The sequence below is a fragment of the Boleophthalmus pectinirostris genome, unplaced genomic scaffold (genome assembly GCF_026225935.1).
Source record: "Boleophthalmus pectinirostris isolate CB_2022bp ecotype Guang Dong unplaced genomic scaffold, ASM2622593v1 HiC_scaffold_21, whole genome shotgun sequence".
Taxonomy (NCBI): domain Eukaryota; kingdom Metazoa; phylum Chordata; class Actinopteri; order Gobiiformes; family Gobiidae; genus Boleophthalmus; species Boleophthalmus pectinirostris.
This window is the reverse complement of record NW_026571175.1, coordinates 33,313,955-33,333,729: the sequence shown is the minus strand read 5'-3', so window position 1 is coordinate 33,333,729 and position 19,775 is coordinate 33,313,955. Positions and strand designations below refer to the sequence as shown.

The following is a 19,775-nucleotide window of genomic DNA, read 5'->3' as shown; positions in this document are numbered from 1 at the left end:
AAACATACAGACAGAGAGAGGGAGACAGAGAGAGAGAAAGAGAGAGACACAGAGAGTGACACACACAGAGAGAGAGAGAGAGAGAGAGACAGAGAGAGGGGGACAGGCAGACAAAGAGAGAGAGAGAGAGAGAGAAGACGCCCACACAAACTGAGAGAGAAAGAGACAAAGACAGAGAGAGACACGTAGATAAAGAGACAGAAGAGAGGCAGAGAGAGAGAGAGAGAGAATCCAGAGGAGAGAGACAGAGAGAGACACCCACACAAACAGAGAGATAAAAAAAGACAGAGAGAGACACGCAGCTAGAGAGAACAGAAGAGAGAGACAGAGCGAGACAAACACACAGGAACATAGAGAGACACACACACACACACAGAGAGAGAGAGAGAGACTTAGAGAGAGACACACACACAGAGGGAGAGAAAGAGAGACAGAGAGAGGGGGACAGAGAGAGAGGAGATGCCCACATAAACTGAGAGGGAGAAAGAGAGTGACAAAGAGACGTGCAGATAGACAGATAGAGAGAAACAGACACAGAGAAAGACAAAAGAGAGAGGCAGAGAGAGAGAGAGAGAGAGAAACATACAGATACACAGAGAGAAAAACGGACAGAGAGAGCAAAAAAAGAGAGAGAAAGAGACATGCACACAAAGGAGAGTGAGAGAGAGAGAGATAAGACAGATAAAGAGAAAGAAACAGCGAGAGACAGAGAGAGAGACAGAGAGAGAGACAGAGAGAGAGACAGAGAGAGAGACAGAGAGAGAGAGAGAGAGAGACAGAGAGAGAGACAGAGAGAGAGAGACAGAGAGAGAGAGACAGAGAGAGAGAGACAGAGAGAGAGACAGAGACAGAGAGAGAGACAGAGAGAGAGAAGCCGTCTGTTTTCACTGTGATGTATGAGTGAGGGTCGTTATGTTTCCTCATTGGGCAGTAAAATTAATCAAAAATCAAAAAAACGCAATTTAAATGGACGCAATTAGAAAATCACAAACGCTGCAATTTCCTCCTCAAACAAAAAAATCTCCAGTTTCATCCTGACAATTTTGAAATGGGAAAAATTCCAAACATAATTCGCAGTCTTTATTTATTTATTTAATTTATTTTTCCCAACATTTCTCAGCCCTTCGTGTTTGTAATCTGGGTTCATTATGCTTCCACGTCTCTGTGACCTTTCAGCAGAATAACATTATTAAAACACAAATTGCAAATGTAATTTTAATTGCAGGGCTTGTCAGAAATATCACTGTGACATATTTTTTCCCAAACGCTTCAGCTCGACGTCTTGCGATGCTGGATGATTGTGGCTCCATGTTTCTGAACAGAATCCTTTTATTAAAATATAAACTGCAAATATGATAATTGAAATGCTGGTCAGAAAAATTTTAATTTGATTTTTTTCCCAAATCGTTCAGTTCTGTTCTGGGTTCATTGTAGTTTCATGTTTCTCTAGGTAGGTCTTGATAGGAAATATTTTATATTATATTAAAGGTTGTATAGAGGATTTTCCAAGGAACGAGAAATCCAGCGACTGTTTGTCCTTTTTCAAATGTTGCGCATGCGTGAAACCACCTCCCCTCCCCTACAGCTCCTACGTAGAAACGCCTCCTCCCTCCTCCTCTTTACTTACGCCAGAAACAGGTTTGTTTACAGCCGGTGCTGCACATGACTTGTAAACAACTAACTACAGTGTTGGTTAGACAAGACGGAGAAGTGAGGAGCAGGGGAAGAGTGGATCGGGAGCAGCGGGGAGCAGGAGCAGGAAAGGGGTGCAGAGAAGGTTGCGCGGAGATTCAGTGCGAATGAACTAACTACAACACGCAGCAGCAAGCGGACTCTTTCTTTGCCTTGAAAATTACGTTTTCAGACATAGGATATCGCTTTCGTGTCCTGAAAAACGTTTGTCTCGCTCTTGGAAATAAAGTACGTTTTCATAATAAGCAGAAGTTTCCTGTCCAGGAGTAATTTGTGGACCAGTGCGTCAGTCTTTAGACCCTGCGTCTGCTTCAGTCGCGCCATCGCTGGAATGAATCTTCAAGAATCACCTTAGTTTGGCTTCGCTGCTTTTCCCCTTGTCTTCTTCTTTCAGCGACCTCAAAAACGGACTTTCTTTTGCGGCGAACTGCTCCTGGATTCTTGTCGCCATTGCAACAAACTTTGTGCGAACTGCGAGGAAGATATAGGTCTAAAAAAAGCCGCTAAGAACTGTTGCGTTGGTGGAGTAAACAGCGTCTGTGCGTCTTGCGTCTGTGGACTGCGTGACAGTCGTACGTAAACCACGTACCGGCGGCGCAGGCAAGTCAGTTACGCTAGAAACGTAGGGAGTTTGATTGACAGCCTGTCAGCTCACAGATAACGAGGCAGTGTCGTTATCTATTGGCAAATGTTTAGCCCCACCACGTCCAGAGTTGATGAATTTTTATTCTCTTTTTTTTGGTCATCATAATTACAAGGCTACTGCACCTCTATAATCTATCATTGACAACTTGAAACAAAAAAAAATCCTCCATACAACCTTTAATACTATTATTATATATTATATTATAACTACCCTGTACTTTGGTTTGGTGTAGTTTAGTGGCATATTATTTAAATTCCTAGTTATCTATAACATCCCAAGATAGCATTCCCTTTGGTAGTAAAAATTACGCAATTCATCTTTACACAAAATTGACTCTTTGAGCTTTGAGACATGTAATAATGTCATTCCCTCCTCAAAAACAGACCTGCAGTTGTGTTTTGTTTCATTCACAGATGTTTGAGTAACTCTTTATTATTAGTCTGTTTACATCTCCAAAGCTCAAAATGCTCTGATCCACCTTGTGATGTCATGAAGTGGTAGTTTTCAAGCGAACAGCTCCTTTTACCTTTTCTTTAGTAGAAATTGGCAATTCCAGGACTGAAATGATTCAAATAATTCTAGTGAAGGTGTGTGGAGTTTAAAAACACAGTGAGGAACTTCCTGTATTACCGCATGACATCACAAGGTGGAGCAGAGTGTTTTCTGTTTGAGAGAAGAACTCTGCCTAAATATAGGGTTTGTGTGTTAAACATGCATGATTGAAACACAACACAACTCTGTTTGTGATGAGAAAACAACATTATAACACAGATCAGACAATAGTGTAATATGGGTTCTTTAAAGTCTCGTGTCTCTCATTAAGGTTCATCATCTCTCTGGGTTCTTTAAAGTTCTGTCTCTCTTCAAAGTTCGTTGTCTCTCCTTAAAGTTCGTCTTCTCTCTGGGTTCCTTAAAGTCTCGTGTCTCTCTTTAAAAAGTCTTGTCGTTCTCTAAAGTTCGTCTCTCTCTTTAAAGTTCGTTATCTCTCTTCTCTTCTTCTGGTTCCTTAAAGTTCGTCTCTCTTAAAGTGTCTCTCTCTCTCTTTAAAGTTTGTCGTCTCTCTGGGTTCTTTAAAGTTCTGTGTCTCTCTTCAAAGTTCGTTGTCTCTCCTTAAAGTTCGTCTTCTCTCTGGTCGTCTCTTAAAGTTCTCTCTTCTCTGTGTCTCTGGTTCGTTAAAGTTCGTGTCTCTCCTTAAAGTTCAAAGTTCTCTTCTCTGGGTTCCTTAAAGTCTCGTGTCTCTCTTTCTTAAAGTTTGTTCTCTCTGAAAGTCTCTCTTTCGTTCTCTCTTCAAAGTTCTGTGTCTCTCTTCAAAGTTCGTTGTCTCTCCTTAAAGTTCGTCTTCTCTCTGGGTTCCTTAAAGTCTCGTGTCTCTCTTTAAAGTTCATGTCTCTCTTTAAAGTTTATCTCTCTGGGTTCTCTTTAAAGTTCTGTTCTCTCTTTCAAAGTTCGTTGTCTCTCCTTAAAGTTCGTCTTCTCTCTGGGTTCCTTTAAAGTTCTCGTGTCTCTCTTTCAAAGTTTTGTCGTTCTCTCTGGGTTCCTTAAAAGTCTCTGTCTGTTCCAAAGTCTCTCTCTTAAAGTTCGTCTTCTCTCTGGGTTCCTTAAAGTCTCGTGTCTCTCTTTAAAGTTTGTTATCTCTCTGGGTTCTTTAAAGTTCTGTCTCTCTTTAAAGTTCGTTGTCTCTCCTTAAAGTTCGTCTTCTCTCTGGGTTCCTTAAAGTCTCGTGTCTCTCATTAAAGTTTGTCGTCTCTCTGGGTTCTTTAAAGTTCTGTGTCTCTCTTCAAAGTTCGTTGTCTCTCCTTAAAGTTCGTCTTCTCTCTGGGTTCCTTAAAGTCTCGTGTCTCTCTTTAAAGTTCGTTGTCTCTCCTTAAAGTTCTCTCTCTTCGTCTTCTCTCTGTTCTTTAAAGTTCTGTGTCTCTCTTCAAAGTTCGCTTGTCTCTCCTTAAAGTTCGTCTTCTCTCTGGGTTCCTTAAAGTCTCGTGTCTCTCCTTAAAGTTCATCTTCTCTCTGGGTTCTTTAAAGTCTCGTGTCTCTCGTTAAAGTTCGTTGTCTTTCTGGGTTCTTTAAAGTCTCCGTGTCTCTCGTTAAAGTTCGTTGTCTTTCTGGGTTCTTTAAAGTCTCTTGTTCTAACCTCTGCTCTCTGTGTTCTGTGGCAGTTCCGGTTGTGGTTGCTGGGCCTGGGCTTCAGTCTGGCCTACGGGAGCATGTTCACCAAGATCTGGTGGGTCCACACTGTCTTCACCAAGAAGGACGAGAAGAAGGACCGCAGAAAGGTAACGTGTACTTTTACTCTGATATACAGTACCTGTCGAAAGTTTAAATTATACAGAAATACTCCTCTGGGAACAACTGAAAGGGCCTGAACAACGCTATTTTCTGATCTATGTTATAATGCTGTTTTCCTATCAAAAACCTTCGTGGTGTTGTGTTTTGTTTCATTTAGACATGTTTAACACACAAAACCTGCATATTTAGGTTGTGTTCAAACTGAAAACAGCCTGTTCCACTTTGTGATGTCATGTGGCAATACAGGAAGTGCTTCATTGTCTTTTTAAACTCCATAAACCTTCGCTAAAAATCATTTGGATGATTTCATTTCTGGAATTGCCAATCTCTACTGAACTATAGGTAAAAGGAGCTGTTAAATGTGCTGCTTGTTTCTGTATATATTTCATTGTTCTGCCTGGAATGTTCCACGTTATGACTTTAAACAGCTCTACTTTACATTTATTCAGTTACAGGTTAGGGGTGTAATGGTACAAAAATGATTGATTCGATACGTACTTCGGTTTTGAGGTCACGGTTCAGTTCATTTTCGGTACAAAAACCATTTGCTTGTTGTTCATTTGTGTTTTTATTAAAACAACAATTTGTTTTAACATTATACAAGCAGGAAAATGAAATAAATGCAAAGTGCTGCTTGGTAACACTAATAAGTTAAATAAAATATTCTCAAATAAGCAACAACTGTATGAAATATTATAAAAAATTAATTCCTTGTGAACAGTAAACACAATTTTTCAAAAAGTAAAGTGCAGCAGTAACAGTTCCAGCATGAAATTTTACTCAGTCTTCAGATTTTTGGCCAGAAAAAACAAACTTGTCCACACTGTCTGCTGCGGGTACAACGTCCCCGTGACTGAAAATACGCTTTTACTGGGGACGGGGGGTGAGGTTCTTTGCCGGCGAAAGGGGAAAGGGAGGAAAGGGGCGCGATGACCGTAGTTTTGCGAGGTTTCACGTGGTTTGGAGGGACCTAGTGAAGGCGGGGGACAATTGTTATCAAAGCAGCAGTCCTAAATCGAAACACTGTCACCCCAAACACGGACGAGTTCCTTTGTGAATATTAAAGAGCTAAACCTTCATGTAGTTGCACATGTACTGGTGGAATGTAAATACACACAAATTGTCATCATTCTGGTCTCCATGACGTTAGAAATGTTTAATGCCAAACTGTGAAACATTCCAGACAAAGCAATAATATTTCCATAAAGAAAAGCATTTTACGGATCCTCCACCACAAAACATGACTTAAAGGTTGTATAGAGGATTTTCCAAGGAACGAGAAATCCAGCGACTGTTTGTCCTTTTTCAAATGTTGCGCATGCGTGAAACCACCCCCCCTCCCCTACAGCTCCTACGTAGAAACGCCTCCTCCCTCCTCCTCCTTACGCCAGAAACAGGTTTGTTTACAGCCGGTGCTGCACATGACTTGTAAACAACTAACTACAGTGTTGGTTAGGCAAGACGGAGAAGTGAGGAGCGGGGGGAGGGGGTGTGCGGACATTTCGTTCGCGGACGAGAAGTGAGGAGCAGGGAGAAGAGCGGAGCAGGGAGAGAGGAGAGGAGAGAGGAGAGGGGAGCGGTGCGCGGAGATTCCGTGCCCGGAGAAGTGAGGAGCAGGGGGAAGAGCGGATCGGGCAGCGGGGACAGGAGCAGGAAAGGGGTGCAGAGAAGGTTGCGCGGAGATTCAGTGCGAATGAACTAGCTACAACACGCAGCAGCAAGCGGACTCTTTCTTTGCCTTGAAAATTACGTTTTCAGACATAGGATATCGCTTTCGTGTCCTGAAAAACGTTTGTCTAGCTCTTGGAAATAAAGTACGTTTTCATAATAAGCAGAAGTTTCCTGTCCAGGAGTAATTTGTGGACCAGTGCGTCAGTCTTTAGACCCTGCGTCTGCTTCAGTCGCGCCATCGCTGGAATGAATCTTCAAGAATCACCTTAGTTTGGCTTCGCTGCTTTTCCCCTTGTCTTCTTCTTTCAGCGACCTCAAAAACGGACTTTCTTTTGCGGCGAACTGCTCCTGGATTCTTGTCGCCATCGCAACAAACTTTGTGCGAACTGCGAGGAAGATATAGGTCAAAAAAAGCCGCTAAGAACTGTTGCGTTGGTGGAGTAAACAGCGTCTGTGCGTCTTGCGTCTGTGGACTGCGTGACAGTCGTACGTAAACCACGTACCGGCGGCGCAGGCAAGTCAGTTACACTAGAAACGTAGGGAGTTTGATTGACAGCCTGTCAGCTCAACAGATAACGAGGCAGTGTCGTTATCTATTGGCAAATGTTTAGCCCCACCACGTCCAGAGTTGATGAATTTTTATTCTCTTTTTTTTGGTCATCATAATTACAAGGCTACTGCATCTCTATAATCTATCATTGACAATTTGAAACAAAAAAAATCCTCCATACAACCTTTAATGCATTTTTAACCTGTAAACTACAACTACATGACATCACAAAGTGGAACAGAGCATTTTGAGTCCTGCCTAATAATGCACGATCACTCAAACATGTGTGAACGAAACAAAACATATTTTAACATCTCACAAGAATCAATTTTGTGTAATAATTTGCTTTGTTTTGAGGAAAGGATCGCTAGAAAACTACCACTACATGACATCACAAGGTGGACCAGAGCATTTTAAAGGTTGTATGGAGGATTTTTTTTTGTTTCAAATTTTCACTGAAAGTTCAAAATACCATTACAGAAACTCAGCAGCTTTGTAATTATGATGACCAAAAAAAAAAAGAATGAAAATCTATCAACTGTGGACGTAGTGAGGCCAGAGAAACATCAGCCAATAAAAAACGAGGCTGCCTCATTTTTTATTGGCTGTTAGGTTGTCAATCAAACTCCTTATGTTTCTAGTGTAACTGACTCATCGGCGCACGGGGATTACGTGGTTTATGCAACGGTTTTTAGAGGCTTTTTCAAACTGTCGCTTCCTCGCAATTCGCACAAACTTTGTCGAGACGGCGGACGAGAATCCACGACCGGTTCGCCGCAAAAGAAAGTCCGTTTTTGAGGTCGCTGAAAGAAGAAGAAGAAGAGAAGGAGAAAAGGAGCAAGAAGATAAACGGAGGTGATTCTTGGAGGTTCCTTCCAGCGATGGCGCGAATGAAGCGGACGTAGGGTCTAAAAACTGAAGACGCGTCGGTCGCTAAATTATTTTTAGACAGGAAACTTCAACAGTAATTCTGAAAGCGCACTGGCTGTAAACAAGTGTGATTTCTAGAGTAAAGAGGCGGGGGGAGAAGTTTCTACTGAGGCTGTGGAGGAGGAAGGTGGTGTCACATGCACAAGGACTGTCGCTGTATTTCTCTTCCCTTAAAAAATCCTCTATACAACCTTTAAGTTTTAGAGGTGTAGCCAGATTAATAATGAAGGATTTCTCAAACACGTGTGAACGAAACAAAACACAACTCCAGGTTTGTTTTCGACGAGGTAACGAGATTCAAACACGGCTCAAAGCTCGGGAAAATCCATTTTGCGCGATCCAGGACCTTTCATTTTTTTTAATTTAACATTCTCTTCTGTGTGTCTCGGCTCGCGCCCGGTTTTATAATCTGGATGGATTTTGCGTAGCGACCCCGCTAAACAGATTAACACCCGAGCTGGTCGATGGCATTTTCAGACAAGCAACTCTGTCCTTTGTACAAATGGTCCAATTACGAAGAGGCATGGCTCCGGCGTGTAGGCTCCGGCAGCTTCTAAACACCGCCATCTCTCAGCGCTCGCCTCCGGACCGCCGCTATAATGAGCTCCGCCGCGCTGTATGTTCCAAGGTCGCGTAAATGAAGTCAAATGCTGTAAATTCCCCATTGCGGCATCGACTCTTTTCGCCGCTCCCGGTGCGGTGCCCTTGGGCAAGACGGAGCGGCACTTCGTCACGCTCGGGTCTGATCGGCGCCGGCAGGGTGCGGATGGTTCCTCGGCGACGGCGTGAAAGGACGTCGCGGCGGTGGGGACGTTTCAGAATAGATCGTCCTATTGTGAGGGTGAAAGAGTGTAGGAGGGTAGTGAATGTAGAAGATGGATGAGCAGGCGTCGCTGATTAAATCCCCGGAGTTGGATTAGAATAAAAAAAAAAGAAGCTGCGATCGTTGAATTTGGTGAAGTCAGCGATTCCAGACCTTTTTAGTTCCATGTACCAGGGGGTCACCTTGAGTCAAATATGTCATTTTTTAACAGGTAAAAAAAATAATACCGTATTTTCTGGACTATTGAGCATCAACTAAATTTGAAACATTTTTAAAATTTGTACATATAGGTCGGACCCGGTGTTGGGAAGGTGACTTTTAAAATGTAATCCCCCACAGATTACAGATTACATACCCCAAAATGTAATTTGTAACATAATCCATTAAATTACTTAAAGTGAGTAATGTAATCTGAATATTTTGGATTACTTCATTTGCTGTAGAGAAGAAAAGATGAGGAAATCTTCACATACAATGTTTTATCTACTAAAAGACAATAAAAAGCCCAGACTTTACTGAACCAAATTAAAAATATTATTGATAGAAAGAGGAGTCTGAGACAGGTTTACAGATCTGTTTAGTCTTGTTTAGTCCTGGTTTAGACCTAGTTTAGTCCTAGATTTAGACCTAGTTAGACCTGGTTTAGACCTGGTTTAATCTGGTTTAGTCCTGGTTTAGATCTGGTTTAGACCTAGTTTTAGACCTGTTTAGTTCCTGGTTTAATTTTAGACCTAGTATAGACCTGGTTTGGACCTGGATTAGACTTGGTTTAGTCCTGTTTTAGATCTGGTTTAGACCTGGTTTAGACCTGGTTTAGATCTGGTTTAGTCTTGGTTTAGTCCTGGTTTAGACCTGGTTTAGTCCTAATTTAGACCTAGTATAGACCTGGTTTAGACCTGGTTTAATCTTGGTTTAGTCCTGGTTTAGATCTGGTTTAGACCTAGTTTTAGACCTGATTTAGACCTGGTTTAGTCCTAATTTAGACCTAGTATAGACCTGGTTTGGACCTGGTTTGATCTTGGTTTAGTCCTGGTTTAGATCTGGTTTAGACCTAGTTTTAGACCTGATTTAGACCTGGTTTAGTCCTAATTTAGACCTAGTATAGACCTGGTTTGGACCTGGTTTAGACTTGGTTTAGTCCTGTTTTAGATCTGGTTTAGACCTGGTTTAGATCTGGTTTAGTCTTGGTTTAGTCCTGATTTAGACCTGGTTTAGTCCTAATTTAGACCTAGTATAGACCTGGTTTAGACCTGGTTTAGTCTTGGTTTAGTCCTGGTTTAGATCTGGTTTAGATCTCGTTTAGTCTTGGTTTAGTCCTGGTTTAGATCTGGTTTAGACCTAGTTTTAGACCTGATTTAGACCTGGTTTAGTCCTAATTTAGTCCTGTTTTAGATCTGGTTTAGACCTGGTTTAGATCTGGTTTAGTCTTGGTTTAGTCCTGGTTTAGATCTGGTTTAGACCTAGTTTTAGACCTGATTTAGACCTGGTTTAGTCCTAATTTAGACCTAGTATAGACCTGGTTTGGACCTGGTTTAGACTTGGTTTAGTCCTGTTTTAGATCTGGTTTAGACCTGGTTTAGATCTGGTTTAGTCCTAATTTAGACCTAGTATAGACCTGGTTTGGACCTGGTTTGGACCTGGTTTTAGACCTGGTTTAGTGTCTGGCAATAGTTTCATAAACTAGAGTACATATGTATCTGTTCAATACATTTTTAAATCAGATGCATTAAGTTGAATTTTTGGCCTTGTTGTTTACTTCTGCTTGACTGGGCCCATATTTAATTTCTCTATGGGGGTAATAAAATGTACCTTAACCATAACTACATTTTGATCTTTTATTTCAATATTTCAAAGAGGTTCATTTCAGTTTTCCAGTGTTAGTTCCAAATAAAACTTCTTTTTGACAGACCAGTGTTGTTTACATAAACCTGCATTGGAACGGGCCTGCAGATGGCGCTGTTCCCAACCAATTTATGTCAGAGAATGGCTCCAAAACCTGTGTAAATCAGCTGCCAGACACTTCAGCGTGACATGTCAGGGTGTAAACAATGCACTGTTTTGGAACTTTTAATTCTTTAATATACAGGATTCTTTCTGCTGCAACCCACTTTACACTGACGTCTCTCAAAACGCACTTTCCCGTCTGCAGTTGCTCCGTGGAACAACTTTTAACATGAACCAGAAAGATTTCACTTTATAAGATTTTATGTAGATTTTATTTACTGAATGGACTGGCCGCACAACATCTCAGTAGGAATGTCCCGATCACATTTTTTTTTGCCCTCGAATCCGAGTCATTTGATTTTGAGTATCTGCCGATACCAAGTCCCGATCCGATACTTCTATAAAAAATATGAAATGAACTAAGAGCAAAGAATAAGATCCAGGATGTTTGGGGGGATCAGATTGTGTTGATTTCATGTGTAATATTTGGACTGAAATCAAATGTTCAAAACTTTAATTTTATGAACTTTTTGAACCATCATTGTTGAAAATCTTTACTTTTACCACAGTCTGGTCTTGGAATGTGTAACTTAGTAAACTTAATGAACTGAACAAAACAGGAACCAGACCAGAATCAGACCAGACCTGAGACTCTGCGCAACCTACAGTTTGTATATTTGATATTATATGGAAGCCTGTGCGTTATGTTTTAAACATTTAGGCTCGTCTATGATTTCCAAATAATACAAAATCTTACCAAATAAAAATGACGAGATGACAGAAGCTCCACAGCCTCTCTCCCCCGCACCACCACCACATCCACAAACCCACAGCGGAGCAACGCCGCAACGTCAGTCCCACCGCTCAATAGACGCTTCATGCCGCTTTTCCCACCCTCCCCGTCAAAAGCTCCAACTCTGTTGCGCAACATGCAAACAAACAGCGCCGTGCGATGACGCCATCGGCCGCGCAGGTGTGAACACGGGCCACAGAACCACAGGTAACAGCGCCCGAGCACGACACGACCCAAGAGTCCCAGTGTGAGTCTCTAGTACAACAGACGCTGGGACAGACAGTCGCGCTAACTGGACGTCCCTGAGCAAATCCCGCACCTCAGTTAAAAAAACAAAAAACTGTTGTGTGCTGTGCGCTGTGTGTTATATACGTATATTATTTCTCCGATACCTGATCGGAGTCCGGATCAAGTCCACAGTCACGTGATCGGCGCCGATTTCTCATCACGTGATCGGATCAGGACAACGATACATCTCAGGGTCTCCAAATTGAACCTTTTATTTCATTTTATTTCATTTTTTATTTCATATTATTCATTTTTAAAATATTTTTTAGCTTCATGTATTTCAACACTTTTTATTGATTGGGTAACACTTTATAATAACTACACCTTATTTAGCCTTAATAAAGCATGAACAAAGACTTAATTAATAATGATTCACGCTTAGTAACTACTTAATTACTTCCTGAATTAGCACTTAACTTGCACTTAATTCACCTGTGCTGTAAATAGTTACTCATAAGTATTTCTTACTTTATTACTCATGAACTAACCACTTGTGTGTGCAGTTGTAAATGTATATTTAAGTACAAATTTGAGCATTTATTAATGATTAGTAAGACATGAGAGAATGATTTACTAATAATGCATTATTGTTTCTCTGGAATTTGATCCAACCTTAACAAATGTTTAATAAAGCATAATTAGTCTTCACTTTAGAAAAGCTCTCAGAAACTTAAACTTAACTAACAGATAACAGCTGCCTGAATGATCATCGCATTACATTATTAGTAAATCATTCTCTCATAGCTTATTAATCATTAATAAATGCTCAAATGTGAACTTAAATATACATTTGTAAACATGCAAATGGTTAGTTCATGAGTAATTAAGAAGTATTGAGTAACTATTTACAGCACAGGCGAATGAAGTGCAAGTTAAGTGCTAATTCAGGTAGTAATTAAGTAGTTACTAAGTCTTTGTTCATGCTTTATTAAGGCTAAATAAGGTGTAGTTATTATAAAGTGTTACCAGTGATTGTTTTTATTTATGATTTACTGTCTTTTCTTGTATTAATTTGGAAACTGTCATGTTTATATAAAAAGTGCTGTATAAACAAAGTGGATTGTATTGTACTTTTCAATCACCAAGAAAGATCGTTTTTTTAATAAACCTCGTAATAAAAAGTTGTATAGATGTAGCAGACGATTAAAACGCGTTCTTATTAAATGTAGACAGAACGCGGCGCTCGTATTTTGTCCGTAAGAGCAGCTTATACAATATTTCTGACAGATTTTACTCAAATACATGCTGGAAAAAAGGCTCAGGCAAACTCTTCATTTTGACTGTCACAGAAACACATTTTGTCTCCTCGGAAATCCGCACGAGCTGCCAATACTCTGCAGATCTAAGAAAAAGTCAAGTATTTCAGCTTAAAGAAAACACCATCTTTGGCTAATCCTGGAAATGAGCCTCCGCACGAGGAGGAGAGCTCTTTTCATGTGGGATTATTCCAGCGCTGCCTGTGACTCATGGAAATCTGCATCTGCACACGTCTCCCAAAGCCCCAGTGTGTGTCCATGTCCCCGTGTCTCTGTGTGTGTCTCTGTGTCTTTGTGTGTTTATGTGTGTTTGTGTGTCTCTATGTGTCCCTGTCCCTTTGTCTCTGTGTGTCTCTTTGTGTCTCCTGTGTGTGTCTCTATGTGTCTCTGTGTGTCTCTGTGTGTCCCTGTGTGTCTCTCTGTGTGTCTCTGTGTGTGTGTCTCTCTGTGTCTCTTGTGTGTGTTATGTGTGTTTGTGTGTCTCTCTGTGTCCTCTGTGTGTGTCTCTATGTGTCTCTGTGTGTGTCTCTGTGTGTCTCTGTGTGTCTCTATGTGTCTCTGTGTGTGTCTCTGTGTGTCTCTCTCTGTGTGTCTCTCTGTGTGTCTCTCTGTGTGTCTCTGTGTGTCTCTGTGTGTCTCTGTGTGTGTCTCTGTGTGTCTCTGTGTGTCTCTCTGTGTGTGTGTCTCTGTGTGTCTCTGTGTCTCTCTGTGTGTGTCTCTCTGTGTGTCTCTGTGTGTCCCTGTGTGTCTCTGTGTGTCTCTGTGTGTCTCTGTGTGTCTCTGTGTGTCTCTGTGTGTCTCTGTCTGTGTGTCTCTGTGTCTCTGTGTGTCTCTGTGTGTCTGTGTGTCTCTGTGTGTCTCTCTGTGTGTGTGTCTCTGTGTGTCTCTGTGTGTCTCTGTGTCTGTGTGTCTCTCTGTGTGTCTCTGTGTGTCTCTGTGTCTGTGTGTGTGTCCTCTGTGTGTCTCTGTGTGTCTCTGTGTGCTCCTGTGTCTCTCTGTGTGTCTCTGTGTGTGTGTCTCTCTGTGTGTCTCTGTGTGTGTCTCTCTGTGTGTCTCTGTGTCTCTCTGTGTGTCTCTGTGTGTCCCTGTGTGTCCCTGTGTGTCCCTGTGTCTCTCTGTGTGTGTCTCTCTGTGTGTCCTCTGTGTGTCTCTGTGTGTCTCTGTGTCTCTCTGTGTGTCTCTGTGTGTGTGTCTCTGTGTCTCTCTGTGTCTCTCTGTGTCTCTGTGTCTGTGTGTCTCTGTGTGTCTCTGTGTGTCTCTGTGTCTCTCTGTGTGTCTCTGTGTCTCTGTGTGTGTCTCTGTGTCTCTGTGTGTCTCTGTGTCTCTGTGTGTGTCTCTCTGTGTCTCTGTGTGTCTCTGTGTGTCTCTGTGTGTGTCTCTCTGTGTGTGTCTCTGTGTGTGTCTCCTGTGTGTCTCTGTGTGTGTCTCTCTCTGTGTGTCTCTGTGTGTGTCTCTCTGTGTGTCTCTCTGTGTCTCTGTGTCTCTCTGTGTGTCTCTGTGTCTCTCTGTGTGTCTCTGTGTCTCTGTGTGTCTCTGTGTGTCTCTGTGTGTCTCTGTGTGTGTCTCTGTGTGTCTCTGTGTGTCTCTGTGTCTCTGTGTCTCTGTGTCTCTCTGTGTGTCTCTGTGTGTCTCTGTGTCTCTGTGTGTCTCTGTGTGTCTCTCTGTGTCTCTCTGTGTGTGTGTCTCTCTGTGTGTCTCTGTGTGTGTGTCTCTCTGTGTCTCTCTGTGTGTCTCTGTGCTGTGTGTCTCTGTGTGTCTCTGTGTGTGTGTCTCTGTGTGTGTGTCTCTGTGTGTCTCTGTGTGTGTCTCTGTGTGTCTCTGTGTGTCTCTGTGTCTCTGTGTGTCCTCTGTGTGTCTCTGTGTGTCTCTGTGTGTCTCTGTGTGTCTCTCTGTGTGTGTCTCTGTGTGTGTGTCTCTCTGTGTGTCTCTGTGTGTCTCTCTGTGTGTGTCTCTGTGTGTCTCTGTGTGTCTCTCTGTGTGTCTCTCTCTGTGTGTCTCTCTGTGTGTCTCTGTGTCTCTCTGTGTCTCTGTGTGTCTCTGTGTGTCTCTCTGTGTGTCTCTGTGTGTCTCTGTGTGTCTCTGTGTGTCTGTGTGTCTCTGTGTGTCTCTGTGTCTCTCTCTCTGTGTGTCTCTCTGTGTGTCTCTGTGTGTGTCTCTCTGTGTGTCTCTGTGTCTCTGTGTCTCTGTGTCTCTCTGTGTGTCTCTGTGTCTCTGTGTCTCTCTGTGTGTCTCTGTGTCTCTGTGTCTCTCTCTGTGTGTGTGTCTCTGTGTCTCTCTGTGTGTCTCCTGTGTGTCTCTGTGTGTCTCTGTGTGTCTCTGTGTCTCTCTGTGTCTCTCTGTGTGTCTCTCTGTGTGTCTCTTGTGTGTCTCTGTGTGTGTGTCTCTGTGTCTCTGTGTCTCTCTGTGTCTCTCTGTGTGTCTCTGTGTCTGTGTGTCGTCTCTGTGTCTCTGTGTCTCTGTGTCTCTCTCTCTGTGTGTGTCTCTCTGTGTGTCTCTGTGTGTCTCTCTGTGTGTCTCTGTGTGTCTCTCTGTGTGTCTCTCTCTGTGTGTCGTGTCTCTGTGTGTGTCTCTGTGTCTCTCTGTGTGTCTCTGTCTCTGTGTGTCTCTCTGTGTCTCTCTGTGTGTCTGTGTCTGTGTCTCTCTGTGTCTCTCTGTGTCTCTCTGTGTGTGTCTCTGTGTGTCTCTCTGTGTGTCTCTGTGTGTCTCTGTGTGTCTCTGTGTGTGTCTCTGTGTGTCTCTGTGTCTCGTCTCTGTGTGTCTCTGTGTGTCTCTGTGTGTCTGTCTCTCTTTGTGTCCTCTGTGTGTGTCTGTGTTGTGTCTCTCTCTGTGTCTCTCTGTGTGTGTCTCTGTGTGTCTCTTTGTGTCTCTGTGTGTCTCTGTGTCTCTCTGTGTGTCTCTCTCTGTGTGTCTCTGTGTGTCTCTCTCTGTCTCTGTGTGTCTCTGTGTCTCTGTGTGTCTCTGTGTGTCCCTGTGTCTCTGTGTGCGTCTCCACTTCAGAACCTTGTGTTTATCTCAGATCAGCCTGTGGTGATATTAACTTGTGTCTGTCACGGTGCAGATTTCATGAGTTCATGTTCTGAGTGGAGTGTGAGACCTGGGGTAAAACTCTTAGAGCGGGTTTCATTGTGGTTTAAAGGTGCACTGTGTAACTTTTCTGGTGGAGACTTCGTCAAATGCTTATGTTATTGTTCTTGCTTAATCAGTATGGTGATAAACTAAACCTTTCTATCTTCACGGACAGAGACCAAACCAGACTAAGTTACACTAAGTTACAAACCAGGACTAAACCAGGTCTAAACCAGGATAAAAATTAAGACTAAAACCAGGAATAAACCAGGACTAAACCAGGTTTAAACCAGGTCTAAACCCGGACTAAACCAGGACAAAAATCAAGACTAAAACCAGGTCTAAACCAACTCTTAACATGACTTAAACCAGAACTAAACCAGGATGAAAATCAGGACTAAACCAGGTCTAAACCAGGTCTAACGCAGGATTAAACCAGGTCTAAACAAGGACTGAACCAGGACTAAACAAGGATTAAACCAGGTCTAAACCAGGACTAAACCACGACTAAAATCCGGATGAAAATCAGGACTAAACCAGGACTAAACCAAGACTAAACCAAGACTAAAATCAGAACTAAAACTGGGTCTGAAAAAGCTCTAAACAGGACTAAAACCAGGTCTAAACAGGACTAAACCAGAACTAAACTAAGACTAAAATCAGGACTAAAACTGAGTCGAAACCAGGACTAAACAGGTTTAAACGGTACTAAAACCAAGTGTAAACCAGGTCTAAACCATGATTTAACCTGGATTTAACTCGGTCTAAACCAGGACTAAATCATGCTGTGCCGGGCCCTCGGTTGTCTTCACCTACTCTAAGTGGAGCCTCACATTCACCCAATTTAAAAACTCCCGATTCATGTTTTGACCTCGAGGGACGACTGCCGCAGCTTGAACAGAACCGAGTGTGTGGCCTATTCTTCCAAAAGTGTAGGTGTAAAGATTACGTAATAAAGTCTGAAATTGTCGCTAGGCCCCTGCCCTTTGTTGACATCACCTATAGACACATTTCTCCACAAAGAAACACCAATAAAGCGGCGCCGTCCTCAGTCCGACTCGGCGACGGTCCATTTCTCACTCCGACCACAACACCATTACCGAAGACGAGCTCCCGTGGATGTGTCTTTATTGTCGTCCGTCTTTGGTCCGGGTGACAGGCGCTCTCATGTGGATAATACAACATCACTTCCCTCTGCCTCTGCAGTACGCATCCGGCGTGTGTGTCTGAGCGTGGGGGTCTGTGTATGGGAGTCTGTGGGAGTTTGACAGCAGCAGTTTACAGAGAGGGGGGCGAGACGTTTTTTTCAGTGCGAAGGGAACTGGAGCCGGAGTCGATGGATTCCAGGCAGAGCAGTGACGTCTTCATAGAAACAAGCAGGTTTGGTAGCTGTACTTTTATTTAAGTAGTAAAATCAAGTACTTCTTCCACCACCAGTACGTGGGATTCTGTGTATGGGAGTCTATGGGAGTCCGTGTATGGGAGTTTATGGGAGTCTATGTATGGGAGCCTATGGGTGTCTATGGGAGTCAGTATATGGTAGTGTATGGGAGTCTACATATGAGAGTCTGTATATGGGAGTCTATGGGAGTCTGTGTATGGGAGTCTATGGGAGTCCGTGTATGGAAGTTTGTTTATGGGAGTCTATGTATGGGTCTCAGTGTATACTATGGGAGTCTTAGGTATGGGGGTTTATGGGAGTCTGTGTATGGGAGTCTATGTATGGGAGTCTGTGTATGGAAGTCTGTTTATGGGAGTCTATGTATGGGACTCAGTGTATACTATGGGAGTCTTGTGTATGGGAGTTTATGGGGGTCTATGTATGGGAGTCTGTATATGGGAGCCTATGAGTGTCTATGGGAGTCAGTAAATGGTAGTGTATGGGAGTCTATGTATGAGAGTCTGTATATGGGAGTCTATGGTAGTCTAAGGAGAGTGTGCGTATGGGAGTCTATGGGAGTCTGCGTATGGAAGTTTGTTTATGGGAGTCTATGTATGGGTCTCAGTGTATACTATGGGAGTCTTAGGTATGGGGGTTTATGGGAGTCTGTGTATGGGAGTCTATGGGAGTCTCTGTGTACTATTGGAGTGTGTGTGTATGGGACTCTGTGTATACTATGGAAGTTTGTGTATAGGCATTTATGGGACTCTGTTTATGGGAGTTTATGAAACTCTGTGTATGGGACTCTGTGTATACTATGGGAGTTGTGTATGAGAGTCTGTATATGGGAGTTTATGGGAGTCTGTGTATGTGGGTTTATGGGAGTCTGTGTATAGAAGTCTGTTTATGGGAGTCTGTGTGTGGGAGTCTGTGTATGGGAGTCTGTGTATGGGAGTGTATGGAAGTCTGTGTATGGGAGTGTATGGGAGTCTGTTTATGGGAGTGTATGGGAGTCCATGTATGGGAGTGTATGGGAGTGTATGGGAGTCCGTGTATGGGAGTGTATGGGAGTCCGTGTATGGGAGTGTATGGGAGTCTCTGTATGGGAGTCCGTATGGGAGTGTATGGAGTCCGTGTATGGGAGTGTATGTGAGTCCGTGTATGGGAGTCCGTGTATGGGAGTGTATGGGAGTCTCTGTATGGGAGTGTATGGAGTCCGTGTATGGGAGTGTATGGGAGTCCGTGTATGGGAGTGTATGGGAGTGTATGGGAGTCTGTTTATGGGAGTTTATGTGAGTCCGTGTATGGAAGTCTGTGTATGGGAGTATATGGGAGTCTGTGTACGGGAGTCTGTATATGGAAGTCTATGGGAATGCATGTATGAGAGCCTGTATATGGGGGTTTATGGGAGTCTCTGGGAGTCTCTGTGTGGGAGTTCATGGGAGTGTATGGGACTCCGTGTATGGAGGTCTATGTATGAGACTCCTTGTATGGGAGTCCGTGTATGGGAGTTTGTTTATGGGAGTGTATGGGAGTGAGGTGTATGGGAGTGTATGGGAGTCGTGTATGGGAGTCTCTGTATGGGAGTATATGGGAGTCTGTGTATGGGAGTCAGTGTATGGGAGTCTATGGAAGTCTCTGTATGGGAGTTCATGGGAGTGTATGAGACTCCTTGTATGGGAGTGTATGTGTATCGTGAGTCTGTGTATGAAATGGGAGTGTAGGGGAGTCTTGTATGGGAGTGTATGGGAGTCCGTGTATGGGAGTAGTGGAGTGAGTGTATGGAGGTGTATGGGAGTCCGTGTATGGGAGTGTATGGGAGTCCGTGTATGGGAGTGTATGGGAGTGTGGAGTCTCTGTATGGGAGTGTATGGGAGTCTCTGTATGGGAGTGTATGGGAGTCCGTGTATGGGAGTGTATGGGAGTCCGTGTATGGGAGTGTATGGGAGTCTCTGTATGGGAGTGTATGGGAGTCTCTGTATGGGAGTGTATGGGAGTCCGTGTATGGGAGTGTATGGAGTCCGTATGGGAGTGTATGGGAGTCTCTGTATGGAGTGTTATGGGAGTCTGTATGGGAGTGTATGGGAGTCTCTGTATGGGAGTGTATGGGAGTCTCTGTATGGGAGTGTATGGGAGTCCGTGTATGGGAGTGTATGGGAGTCTCGTGTATGGGAGTGTATGGGAGTCCGTGTATGGGAGTGTATGGGAGTCTCTGTATGGGAGTGTATGGGAGTCCGTGTATGGGAGTGTATGGGAGTCTCTGTATGGGAGTGTATGGGAGTGTATGGGAGTCCGTGTATGGGAGTGTATGGGAGTCCGTGTATGGGAGTGTACGGGAGTGCGCAGTCTCTCCGCTGTCATGGCCCAGTGCCCGTGCTCTGATTGAATTGGCCCCTGTTTGTGATGGATCAGAGTTCTGTGCTTCGCTCGTTCTGTTTGCGCCTCCATAAAT

At 43.3% G+C, this 19,775-nt stretch overlaps 1 protein-coding gene across 1 annotated transcript in view; it reads left to right on the top strand.

The window, feature by feature from the left end:
- The window catches only part of gabbr1b (gamma-aminobutyric acid (GABA) B receptor, 1b), a 654,324-nt gene that overhangs the window by 589,354 nt on the left and 45,195 nt on the right, over positions 1-19,775 (top strand). The window contains exon 17 of the mRNA XM_055157144.1: positions 4,492-4,608. Coding sequence (XP_055013119.1) covers positions 4,492-4,608 — 117 coding nt within the window. The remainder of the gene's footprint in view (positions 1-4,491; positions 4,609-19,775) is intronic.